The sequence below is a fragment of the Apodemus sylvaticus genome, chromosome 3 (genome assembly GCF_947179515.1).
Source record: "Apodemus sylvaticus chromosome 3, mApoSyl1.1, whole genome shotgun sequence".
Lineage (NCBI taxonomy): Eukaryota > Metazoa > Chordata > Mammalia > Rodentia > Muridae > Apodemus > Apodemus sylvaticus.
Window position 1 is genome coordinate 73,187,557 of NC_067474.1, and position 13,541 is coordinate 73,201,097.

The following is a 13,541-nucleotide window of genomic DNA, read 5'->3' on the forward strand; positions in this document are numbered from 1 at the left end:
CATGTCTGTTTCTGAGGCCTCGGGCTTCAACATCGCCTAAGCACTGAGCACTGAGCACTGAGCACTGAGCACAGGCATCCATGATTGTATGTTGATCAAGTCCCCCAAGTCCTCAGTTCATCATCCATCCAATTGAAAGTAAATGGAAAAGATCTCAGAAGAAATTCAACCCATTGGCACATTGATCTTAGATTTGCAGTCTCAAGACTATGACATGAACTTCTCTACCTTGTTTTTGCTGAGGAGAGAAGCCAGGGCCATGACTACATCCCAGCCAACTTTATTTTTATTTATTTATTTATTTTGGTTTTGGTTTTTTTGAGACAGGGTTTCTCTGTGTAGCCCTGGCTATCCTGGAACTCACTTTGTAGACCAGGCTAGCCTCGAACTCAGAAATCTGCCTGCCTCTGCCTCCCAAGTGCTGGGACTAAAGGTGTGTACCACCACCACCCGGCTCCCAGCCAAGGGAGCCACCTAAGTTTGTGACACTGTTATGACAGCCCTAGCTAACAATATGCAGAATATTCTGACATCCTTGGGATTGTCCAGGTCTGGAAAACCTGGGATGTCTTTGGAAAACAACAGTGAGAAAAATACAGTGAGGAGATGGGTCTGGGGATCTGAATACTCTTAAAAGCTCATGGCTTCTCTGGCTTCAGAGATAGTGACTGGGGTTGCCAAGAAAAAGAAGGGAGGCTTTGATCAGAAGCACTTTCCCTCAAGCACATGACAAGTAGCTGTATATCAACAAATACCCACCATACACAGGTCTTCTACAAGAGGCCCTGCTCCTCCTAGTAAGGGGAAAGGCGTGTTGGGTATATGAAACAGCAATCATGAACTGCTTTAGCTGAGTGAGAGAAACAAGGCTTCGCTATACAACTCTTTGCTATCACAAATACTAGAAAAATTTCAAAGGAACACAAGCTTTTTTTCTTCTTTTAAAGGGCATTTGGAGGATCCAAAATAATTTATGGAGGGGGAAAAACTCTCCAGGAACTTCTGTTACTAGAACTGTATCTTAGAATACCAAATACATGGTACTGAGACAATCCTTTTATACAGAATTAATCCAATTAATACATGCAAACAACAGAGTTAGAGCTTTGTGGGCTGGGGAGGTAATTCAGTGGTAGAGCACGTATCTTGTGTGTGCAAGATCATGTGTGGGTTTAATCCCCAATACCACAGTTTTACCAATTTGTAGTCCCTAAAAATTAATGGAGCTAGGAAATGATTATCAATAGTTATTGCTGTCACAAGACAGGATACACTGTCATCTATGAAATATTCTTGCCAGGCAAAAGAGGAAGAGAAGCAGGGAAGGAAAGAAACTAGTCTCAGTGAGCAATCAATTTTCAGAGGGAAACCCAATCAGCAAAATATAAATGGCGAAAGCTTTTTTACAAGAGCTCAGCTCAACAAACAAAACACAAATAATAGAAAGAAAAGCTGTGTTACTGACAACCACACTTTAATATGGACTGAATGGTTTACAAATGACCCTGGAGGTGGGCAAAAAAGGGAGAGAAATGAAACCATACTGGCCAGTCGTGACTGTTGATCAGAGGAGAGACTGAGTTATGCATTTCAGCAGTCAAGAAGTTGCCTAGCAAACATGCTGACATTGGTTCAAACCTTGACATATCAAAATAAGCATAAATAGAAGAAAGCTGGAGTATAGTTCAGCAGTAGAATGCTTGCTTAGGATGCATAAGGCCCTACCCCTGATTACCAGCACAGATGAGTAACTGCAGTTAGATACTAGGTACATGGGGTTTTATCAAATTATATGTGTATGTGCTTAAGAATATTAGTGACAAGCATAATTAAGCTTCTTACTATAGTTTTTTGGATGCTAGAGTTAGATAGTCTACCTGCTTCCTCTAGACAGAAACACATTTGGTTTGAGAACAACCCACCAGATCAGGCTTAGAGTTGCAAATACAAAGCTAATATGCATTGAAATGTAACACTTCTGAATCTAGCTGGGTATAAAACCATTCAGAACTGGGTATAAAACCATTCAGAACTGGGTATAAAACCATTCAGAAGATCAATTTTACTTAAAACAAGGTCTTTTGTTAGTAAAACTTGACATACACACATGGGGAAGAATTTCACAGTATACTTATTCCATGGCATTCTGAGTTCTAAGACAGCTTCAGTGGATAGGGTACTCTTCTGATTTAAGCAACACAGGCTGAAATATAGCCTTTGGCTTGATAATTTGTTAAAACCTCATTAAAGTGTAACACAGAAACACAAATCCTACATATGCAAAGATGTATTATCAGAAAGTCAACACTTCTGAGCAACTGGTACAGACGTGAAATACAAACTATTAGCCAGACACCAGAAATCCTCCTTATATACCTCTCAATCACTTCCTTTGCCAAGGTAACTCCAAGGTCCCATTTCTGAATCTGAACAGAACACATCCTCTAAGTTCTGTCCCGCTTCTTTTGATTGGTATCCCATCTGTGAGACTCTTCTCTGTAATCATTTGTATCACTATACAGCCCCATTTTAAAATATTCTATTATCCCTTTATCTCCATTTTACTCAAAAGTGTACATTTGCTAACATTTAGATACTCAACATCAGCTTTCTTTTGGTTAAGGACAATCTCTATAGGCAGATTACAACTTCTTCCAAGATCAAGAATTCTACAAATTCCATAATCTTAGGCCAAGAACAAAGATACAGGTGCTGAATTAAATCTAACAGAGGGCACTTTCTTCCAAAAGAACGATTACCACCTCTTCACAGAATTTCAGTCATTCCTTTTCTATTTCTTTAGACTAGTTGTGAATTCTATGCTGAAACCCAATGGTTCAGAAATGTAGTTAACTTTCATGAGATCATTAATTTTTATCACTTTAGTTGTTATGATAGAAATTCAGAAAGACACATTAACATTAACTTCAATAGAAAAAAGGCATAGCCGGGCGATGGTGACACACGCCTTTAATCCCAGCACTTGGGAGGCAGAGGCAGGTGGATTTCTGAGTTCGAGGCCAGCCTGGTCTACACAGTGAGTTTCAGGACAGCCAAGGCTACACAGAGAAACACTATCTCAAAAAAACAAACAAACAAACAAACAAAAAAAAAACAAAAAAAAGAAAGAAAGAAAAAGAAAAAAAGGCATGATGTAGGAACATCATGGGAAAGAAATCTCTATAACAGACATAAGATAGCCTTAATCCCTTTAACTGTCTATCTTACCCAGTAGTAGTACCATCCAATTATCAACTCATTGAGGATTAACAACTAGACCCAGAAGCCAGGCAGTTGTGGTGCATGCCTTTAATCCCAGAACTATATAGAGTTAGAAATTAGTCGGGGCCATGAGACCTTGTTTCAACAAACATGTTCAGGCTGGGAGATGGTGTCACACACCTTTAGTCCCAGCACTCAGGAGGCATAGGCAGGCAGATCTCTTGAGTTTGAGGCCTGTCTACAGAATGATTCCCAGGTCAGCCAGGACTAGAGAAACCCTGTTCCAAAACACACCACACCACACCCACACCCACGTGTTCTCTTATTCTTTGTTCTTCAAATAATACCCGTCTGAGCAACAATCAATGCTTTCAAATCGCATGTCTAGAGTAGAAGTACATTATTAGTACAAAATGTGCACTGCCACATGACTAGTGCATGACAGCTTCAGTGGTATATATTTTGGCAGAACAGTGACCACACCACCCAGCTTTGGAACTTTAAAGGCAGAAATTTAAAGGAACGATTTAGAATCAGATGGTCTTTATGGCCACTATACTGCATTCTCCCGAAAGCCAAATGCATTCAAGGTCTACTTTTCTAGCACACAACTCAACTGCTGGCATAAGCAGTGTAATGTGTCGAGTAATTCCTATTCCACAGTGCTGTGGGCTGAGCTGTGTAACCCGCATTCCGACTCACAGGTTGAAGTCTAACTCCCCACATCTCACACTGTATTTGGAGACAAGGCCTGGGTGGGCTTAATTATGCCTGTTCCGTTGCTCTGAAACAGCATCTCCAAGTAGAACCCAAGCGATCCTCCCTCCTGTCTCCACTTCTGCAGTGCTGGGACTACAGGCATGTGCCACTACACCAAGCTTGCTTGCCCTATAAGATTAGGACAGACACAAAGAGAGACCACAGGAAGGCACACAAAGACCACAAGATCTACACAGCAAGAAAGCTAGTGCCCGAAGAAAAACTACACAAAGAGAAATGGTATCAAATTCCCACTGGAAGTTGAAAAACAGTTTGAATTTTTAGGCCCTACAATTGTAAGGAATAACTTTTTAAAGGGCTGTGTTTGCCAAACTATACAGTCAGTTTAAATTGTTTAGTCTTCGGCAAAATGCTCCCAGCTTTTGTCTTTAAAAGATACCCAAGGTCTTTTAAGTTGGGCTTGGTGGTTTAAAGAAAACTGCCCCATGCCCCCAGCACTGTAGACCTTCACAATCATGCTGTTAACAGTGCTGGGGAATATAAAACCGTAGCGCCTACATGTAGCAGGCAGTAACGGTAAAGAAAACTGTAATCAACTGAAAATTGAAGTATGGTCTCTTAGTCCTGTCATGTTAAAAATTTGCACAGCTCTTGCCAATAACCCTAAGCCCTCTGCTGTACACATTTCAGTTAATCAAACTGATCAAAGTTTCACTTGGTTATAGGGTTATCTTTTCCTTCTGCCCCTTTTGGCTGAAATTCTTATTGTGATAATGATAAATGCCCACTTCCTAGAGATTTTTGAGTAAAAGAGTAAAACAGACATGACTATTCAGGACTCCTGAACTCCAGTGTTTGTCTAGAGTGAAACAATATAGACACAGCTAGTAACTGTTAACCTTCTTGAACTCAAAAGGACTCCAACTCACTGAAGGTTATTTATGCTATGCCTCCCTGTAGCAGGGGGAAGGAAGGGGAGGGGCCTTTGAACATACTGATTTCTATGTGCATTGGAGGATGTATGACAAAGCAGTGTGTTTTTTAAAAACAGCGAAGTGCTTTGCTCATTAAAATGAGAATAAAGAGTAGATGACTTTGTCTTTTTTCTTTAAATCCCAGTAATTAAAGTTGTTAAAGTCTCTGCTATCTGGAGTGACAACTTGAGATGGATGGCTAAGGGGAAAACAAAAATATGACATCATTGGGATTACAGGGTAAGACAAAGGGGAACCCAAAGTACAGACAAGAACACAGAAAAATCTTAAGAGAGTACAGATGCCATGACATTTATTAAAAGGCATGCTACAATGCTATATGTGTTAGGAAAAGAGACTGAGATTCCAAGGAACAGTTATCAAATATACAACCCGAAGGGAAACGGAATCAATATTGTAGTGTACAGAAGCTTGAATTAACCATGCACTACACAGTTAGAAAATATGGTTTTTAATATTTTCTCCTCTTTGCATTTATAACATAATTCACTTAGACAATCACAGAATCCTTTTCTTCCAATACCACAAACTGTATTACAAATGAAATCTGGTACTGCTGCTTATCAAAATATACAAGACAATCGCTGCTTTATATAAAACCACTTTATATGTTAACTTGTTCCCGAAAACCTTTTTTTTTTTTTCCTTTTTGGCCTGGTGTAAAAAAAACGTTGTTACAAATATTTACAGCATTTTCTTCTGTTAGATGAACATTCTTACAAACAGAAAAAGGGAATTTTATGAACAGACCATGTAAAACACTAAACAATGTTAGAGGCTTCTAGCTGTGCTATTTCCCTCCTCACACACAGTACTGAAAATAACCATCCATCCTTGCTGTCCCTCTCTGTTCATAGTAAACTCCCATTTCTCTAAGCAGTCTATTCACCAATAGGAAATGAAAGGCCAAGGCTGCTCTGCATGGGATCTTTCAGAAAAGAGCTCAGGGAAAATGCTTCATGGAAGAGTTAAAAATCAGAACAAGCCAGTCTTTGGTCAGAGCAATGAGGTGAGATTTCAACGTAAACCTTGGTGTGGTCAGCAATCTTTGTGATTAGTTCTTCCTGGATGTGGGATGTGTTTTTAAAGATCTGGATAACAATCAGTGGCAAGAAAAAAACAAACAACTAAAGACAACTAGAAAACAAAAACGACTAGAATATGATAGTCTTAATGACACCAAACTAAAACCAAAAACCTCCTTCCTAAAATACCTGTTCTTACAACTGAAAAGAACAACAGAGCTCTGCTGACAGTGTCAAGTGGAGTTTGCCATAAGCAGCTTTCAGTTATGACTGCTATCAACACCAAGGCCCTGACAAGCTGCGAAAGCTAAGGTGGCTACTATAAAGACTGAGAGCAGTTCTGCTCTTGAATTGGTACAATGCTCTGCATTATGTGCTGAAGGCAAAAGTAGAACTGACTTTTTATTCAGTTAAAACTATTTGCTCGTATGACCAGTTTGTGGGACAATAGTCTCAATCTATACGGTAGATAATTCCTGAAAACCAAAATGCCAATGCTACCTTAGTCTCAAATAGGAAGAAAAGGCCAATTAAGACTACTGAAGAAGGCACATAAACTTTGGTCCTGTTTTGTTTTCCTCCCTTTAAGCTCCCACCCCAAATTAAGATTTCTGTAATTTTCTAGTTTTCAAACAATTCACAAGTACCTGTTAGGATTTGCTCTGAAAAAGGACTGCAAACAGTCTCATTCCTAATACAATCCTTAAAGAGACAGCTGAGTTACACTGCGAAGTTATGTACAATCTAAACTGTGTTTGTTTTAGCACAATAGTGAGTATTTTAAGTCTGGCAGTTTTATTCGCATTGACAATAGACCAAGACAAAGGAAAAGCTGAGAAAAATGTTCTGATCATAGTCATGCTTTTTGGTTCTAAAAATAGCAGTACACATGGGTTTTTCTAAGAGACAAGCTTGGGTTTTACAAGTAGATTCACTGAGGTACAAAAGATCATCATGGGACTAGATGAGGAACCGCACAATAAGATACTCAAGTAAGTGCTCTACCTGATGCCAGGAAGACTGTAAAGTTGACAGTAGATTAGCTGGGGAAGGGAGGACACAGGGTCTTATATAACAGCAAGACTAGCACGGAGCATGGTCTGCAGTCTAGGCTGGGCTGAAAGTCACAACCATCAGCTTCCTCCAGTGCTTTAATTGCAGCTGTGTGCTATTATGCCTAGATCATAAGGACTAATTCCAAAACCACAACAAGACCCTTAATCACCACAGTAAGAAAAGACAAAAAGGAATTAAAAAGACAGCAACCGTGACTCTAAAACAGTCAGTGCAAATAGTGCTACAAAGAGCTGCTTCTAGTATTTAGTCCCAAAGATCTCATGACATTCTATGGAAATCCTGAAATTCTAACAAATTGTCAATTAAGAGAACACATGATTTGTATATTCTCATCTGTCACAAAACACAACTAAATCCCAAAGTAAAACATCTTGATATACAACGCTATTATTAAATGTGCACTGCTATTTTGTTAAGTCCTGAATATATATGCTTTATAAAAGTTAGGATAACTTGAAAGGTGAAAAATAAAGTAAATTAACTCAGCAAGGTATCAACAGCACAAATAAACCACTGCTTAAAAGATACCCAATAAGCGCATGCCAAAATAAAAATACAGATTGAATTTTTCTACCACCCTGATATTTAAAACTATGCCAACACAAATACTGCAGACCTCTACAATTCAAACTGAAAAGAGCTCAAATATGGACAGCATCCATATGCTACAGCTAATTTCTGACACAATCTGATGGCTTCAAACATGCTCTTTTAAAACAAGCATATCTTATGTTCCCAAATCATTGTTAATTTTGTCAATAAATTAAAATGTACGTAATGTGCATATGTATATATAACATTAAAAGAGTATATGTATGTATATACACTTATTTATACACACACATACACACGCACACATATCTACACAAATCCCTGAAAAGGATTTCAGTGTTCTCTCTCATATTTAAAGGCCATCCCTACTTCAGAGTTACATTCAACACCAGTATGATTTCCCTCCTGTTCTCAGTAACTTTTGCTACACTTATGCTGGATGTTGAGTGCCATGAATTAATAAATTACATAGTAGTTCCCAACTCAAAATAAAGGAAGCAATCCAATTTCAAATGTCACTGAAAATTAATATAATGTCTGTATGAGGAAAAAAAAAAGCAAATTTGGGGAGACAGTCCTGATTTTTCCCTCCCTTATTCAGTATTCAGGTGAAAATACAACTCAAATGTAAGTGGGAAAACACCCACTGGAAAATTATCACACCTAATTATTGAAGCCACATGAAGGGTGACCCATCTGAAATGTCCCAATCTAGTACTTCCCTGACTAGCTTACCAACAGCTGCTTTGTATTGAGGGAATTCTGGTTTGACTTTAACCAACCTATAGTTACCTCTTTCAGCGTCTATAAAATTTTTCTTCCTTTCTTTAAAAGGAAAAAAAAAAAAAAGACTGTTCAAATTAATGGCTGAAAGTCAAGACTGAGATACTTTAAAAAGATGAGATGATCCACTCTGAGATTATTAAAGGGAGAAGGGGTGGACAAAATTGATCCCTCTGACAAATTCTGTATTTTAAAAACCAATCAGGCATTGAAGAAATAATTAACAAAAGCAGTTTCATATTAAAAAGAAATAATTTCACATGACAACATCATTGAAGCAATATTAATATGTACTTTTTACATTCAACCAAAAAAGAGGGTCAGAATATAAAAAAATAACCCACTCTCTCATATTCCAAATATGTGGGCTATCTGTAATGAAGTCGCATTAACAAAGAAAACCAAGTTCTCACTTGAGTGCTGAAAAAGAATCAAGTAATCCTGAGACAAATCCTAGCGGGCGGTAAAGTTTAGACAGACACAGATCCGAGACTGCAGCTGTACAGCTCAGACTTCACTGATGGCTGGCGGCAACCAACCTTAGAGGCCTACAGGTGCACACTGAGCTATTTAGTCCCAAACCACTCACCTTTCTCTATCCCACCACTATCCCAAAGCACCAAAATTCTGAATAGAAACTATGACTTATTGAAAACCACTTAAAATTATGATAAAAAAGAAAAACAAAACAAAACAAAAACAACCAACACCCTTAAAATCCAAGATAGGGAAAGAAATAACAGAATGCTCACCAAGCCCACAGTTTATCTTTCTAGATATTTAGATAAAATTCTAATCTATTATATCTTAAGCATATAATAAGGCACATAATAAGAAATTAAGTAAATACACAGTAATTCTGAGTAGTAGAGATTATAGTGGTACAAAAAACCCTTGAGATTTTTTTTTCTAAAAGAAGACCTTACCAAAAATAACTTTTAAAAAATCTGTCAAACCATATGATAGACCTGAATATTTTTCCTTAAGACTGTAAACTTTTTTCCTGAAAACAATTATAAAAAAGTAGGATTATTTTTCTTTTAAAATTTTCCAAGATCACATTACATTACTAGACAAATGTCATTTTGAAATTTAAAACATGATTTTTTTTTTCTAAAATGACTAATTATGGCGATACTGTAATAGATCTAGGCTGAATTCACTTCTATTTCCCTGGGGATAACTAAAACACTTTGCTTTTCCAAATAGTCTTAAAAAGAGAAGATATGCATTATTCAAAGGAGTGTAATACAGTGGGGAAAAAAGAAATGTGAAAGAAAGCATGCATGTTTATAAACCTGTTTCCAATGTAACTCCATGTGGTTATGTATAGTAACTATCAATAGATGCAAATATCTGGTATAATTTTTATAAGTGAATGAATGTCATTTTCTACAAGGAAACTTCTGAATCATAAAGTTAAAAAAACTTGGTTGTAGGTGATTTAAATTACATCAAGAAATTGTAAAAGTCTGTATGTTTAAATTTCTCAAAGTACAAAGGAGTTTAGAAATATCATGTAAGGCTGATCTGAACCCAAACATAAACTCTGTCTTTCTGAAATCTAATTCAGGGAATTAAATTATTTAAAAAATATTTTCCTGATCTTTTTTCCTGAAAGTTATTTTCATAGAAACCACAATACAAAGGCAAAGCAAACTTTTGATCATACACCGTTGGGGAAAATGAGAGGAAAAAAGGAAATCTGTCTTGTTTTGAATGTACTTGAATATCAATTAAACTCCCAAAGAGTTACTTTTGTGTGAAAGAGGCAGAATTGGTCTTGAGCTGCTTCAGTCTGTGCCTGAAGATTTTACAGAAATTATGGTCCAGTATAAGGAAAACATTTCACAGAAAGCTCAGATGGTAGATTTTGAGAAGGAAACTCTGAGGTGGTGATTTTCTCCAAGATCATGATTGTGAAGCTCAATAAGGGCCTGGATTGCCTCTTCCACAGACCCCAACTGAATGAGAGCCATCTTACGGTCTTTCCTAAAATGACAAAATACACAAATACTTAGAATTAATGTTGCTATTAAACCCCCCCCTCCTTTGCTAAACGATTTAAAAACAACAACAACAACAATCTATGTTAAATAAAATGTCAATTACTTTTTGAAAGCACGGACTTACTGAAAGAACTTAAAAGCCTTCACTGAACATCCAGCTTCTGTGAACAGGTTCTTCAGATCATCCATTGTAACAGAAGGACTGTGAAAATATCAGAGTGTCAACTACATTAGCCCCACTTGCAAACGAATCAAGGATGAACTTTGACTGTCATCAAATCTCTAGTGTACTTTATACACCAGAGAATGTCTTCTGAAACCACAGAACAGTCAAGACATGTCTGGAGAAAGTGAAAAGTATATAAAGCCAAATCTAAAAATAACAAGTGTAGTTATTTTTTCAAAATGGATATTCTTCTCACACTACTGGCATTAGTAACTGACATGGGTAATAACAAAGCCACACACCCAATTCCGGCTTCCTGCCATAGCTGGAGTTCTACACTTTCTATAGTTCTCAAGCTTCAGAATATATATGGGATAGCCACTCTGAGATGGTCTCTCATTACTTTTACCTCCAAATATTTACATCCTGGCTATCCTCTCATACTGCAATGACATGTCCCCTGTAACCCTTAGGAAATCATAGAAACAGCAGTACGTGTCTACATGCTAAGTACAAGCTCTACCACTGAGCTAAAATCGCTGGTACTCCTTTGCCTGGCATTTTGACCACAGCCTTATGAAACATACTCAGAGATCACCCAAATGAGCCACCTCTACATGCCTGAATAAAGTAGGAGATAATAAATATTTACTACTGTTCTGTGCTTGGGAGTAGTGTTATATAGTGTTATAATAACTAGCATGGTATGGTCTATTATAGAGTCACATGTTGAAAAGCAATCAGTGATTCTTCAAGGAAACAGAACTGTGCTTACACTGTATTCCTTTCTCATTTGTATATCATTTATATTCATGAATACCATGAATAAACTGAACCTAATGACTGCTTCAAAGGCATTCCATTAAGGAATTACAATAAACGTTTTCTTTGGAGGATCAGAGACTAAATATCTCATGCCGTGTGGACTATACAGTCTCTGCTGTAAGCACTCAGTTTTCTATGTAGTTCCAAAGCAGCAAAGGTATTGTGTGAATTTACACAACATTTACACCTTACATTACATTCTCATATCACAGAATTCTTCAGCCAACTGTTTAGACAAACTGATGTTGCTGTATTACCTGAGAGTTGTACTTCTATCAAGCAGTGAACAAATGTCTACCAGAGCAATACCTGCATATTCTTATTTTTATGCCCTCTTTAAACACAGAAGCAACTTATTAAACTACTTATTTGAAAATCTTCAACTGCTGGTAATTTCACTTTTCAGGGTATGATTAGAAATACAGGATCCTTGCAACATGATGGTACATAAAAGAGGTTATCAGTGAAGGTAACTATTAAGTTTAGAGAAGTTTTGTGGCTTTTGCTTCTTCTAAACCACATAGTATAGATTAATCACCTAAATAACTTATTAGATACATACGGGATGTTGGAAAGATGCAGTGTAGCTGACGGAGGGAAGATATTTTGGAAATTCTTTGAGCCAGGCTTTTTAAAGCGATGCAGGGGACTATTGCTGAAGTCCTTGGTCAGACCTTGGTCTTCTTGTCCCTCTCTAGGGAGCTGGACGGCTTGATGTTTGGACAGTGTAGCCCGAAGTACTTTGCCATAGAGCCTCTGACCACTTAGGTGGTTCATTGCTGATGGGTAGGAAGAAAACAGAAAAACTTTGAGTATTAAGATTAACATTCTCGGCAGTGGAGAGATGGCTCAGTGGTTAAGAGCACTTACTGCTTTCCCAGAACCCAGGTTCAATACTCAACACACACATGCCAACTTCAAACTGTCTTTAACTCAGAGTTCAAGGGATCCAATTGCTTCTCTGGCTTCTGAGAGCACTAGGCACACATGTGGTACACAGACAAATATGCAAACAAAATACCCATACACATAAAACTTTATGAACCAAAAGCATTTCAAGAGCTGACAGAAAAATTTATTAAATAACTTCATTCTATAATAAAAGCAATTAACCTAACCAAACAAAGTAACTTCTGAGCAGAGTGCCAGGAAGCTACAGGCATGGAACATAACAAACCCTCAATAAATGGTTATATGACTATAGAGTTTGTCTTAAGCAAAGCATTTTTGTAAGACATCTGAGTAGCTATACTTTAATGTCTGGAAAGAACACGTTCTTGTACCATTATTAGGAAATTTGCCAAAGTAATGGGAGAAAGCCCTGGAGTCCAAGCTGTCGGCACAGACAATGTGTTATGTGTTTTACAAATGAACTTCAGAGCCTCAAATAAAGTAGGTGCTAATGATAATGAAAACACTACCATTAGGAAGTGCTGTGGCAAAATTACATCCACCGCAGTTCTACAATACTCATTCAGAAGGAATATGCAAAATGGGCATCACTGTCAGTACCTAGCTGGGCTTGACTTGCATCCGCCATCTGCACCAAGGCATTTTCTTTCTTGTTAAACATAATCTTCACTCGATGTACATCGCCATACACTCCTAATAAAAGCAAAACACAAAGCACTGAGTCCAAACACCTGGCTTTAATTTTATCCCTGTATCTACAGGTTTCTTTTCTTGCTACATACCATACAATTTTATATATACTGTTTTAATAAGTTTCACAGCTTTTATCTCTCAATCTGTCCCAGATGTCTCATAAACACATCTAATCCAGTATAATCCCCAATGGATTCAATCCCTGTCACATCTTTCTACTTTCAATTTCTAATACAGAAGGGTTTTGTATTATGTCCTTTGCATTTAAGTACTGCTCATTTTACTGTTCCCATGTTTGTGTGGTTATACTGCATATGAGTATAACAAAAGATGTGTAAATAATCGGTCCTATGAAGCTGGAATACATGCTTAATTATTATGGTTTTAACTGAGGGGGAAGACTGTTTTTAGAAAGTTTCCAAACTTTTCTTTTTCCTTTCTATTTTGTTTAAGAATAGGGTCTCAATAGACTGAGAAAAACTGAGGATGAAATTTGATAGCATGGTCCTTGCATAGCACAGAAGAAATCCTCGGTTTGATTCCCAGTACTCTAAAAACAAAA

General features: G+C 37.4%; 1 protein-coding gene across 7 annotated transcripts in view; it reads right to left on the reverse strand.

Moving 5' to 3' along the window:
* Nucleotides 1-5,203: 5,203 nt before the first annotated feature.
* Nucleotides 5,204-13,541, reverse strand: part of Ptbp3 (polypyrimidine tract binding protein 3) — a 76,452-nt gene continuing 68,114 nt past the window's right edge. For all 7 annotated transcript variants that reach the window (XM_052176566.1, XM_052176561.1, XM_052176564.1 and 4 more), the window contains 4 exons: nucleotides 12,887-12,979; nucleotides 11,937-12,153; nucleotides 10,508-10,585; nucleotides 5,204-10,366 (listed from right to left, as the gene is read on the reverse strand). In XM_052176566.1, coding sequence (XP_052032526.1) covers nucleotides 10,234-10,366; nucleotides 10,508-10,585; nucleotides 11,937-12,153; nucleotides 12,887-12,979 — 521 coding nt within the window. In that variant the 3' untranslated portion in view covers nucleotides 5,204-10,233. The remainder of the gene's footprint in view (nucleotides 10,367-10,507; nucleotides 10,586-11,936; nucleotides 12,154-12,886; nucleotides 12,980-13,541) is intronic.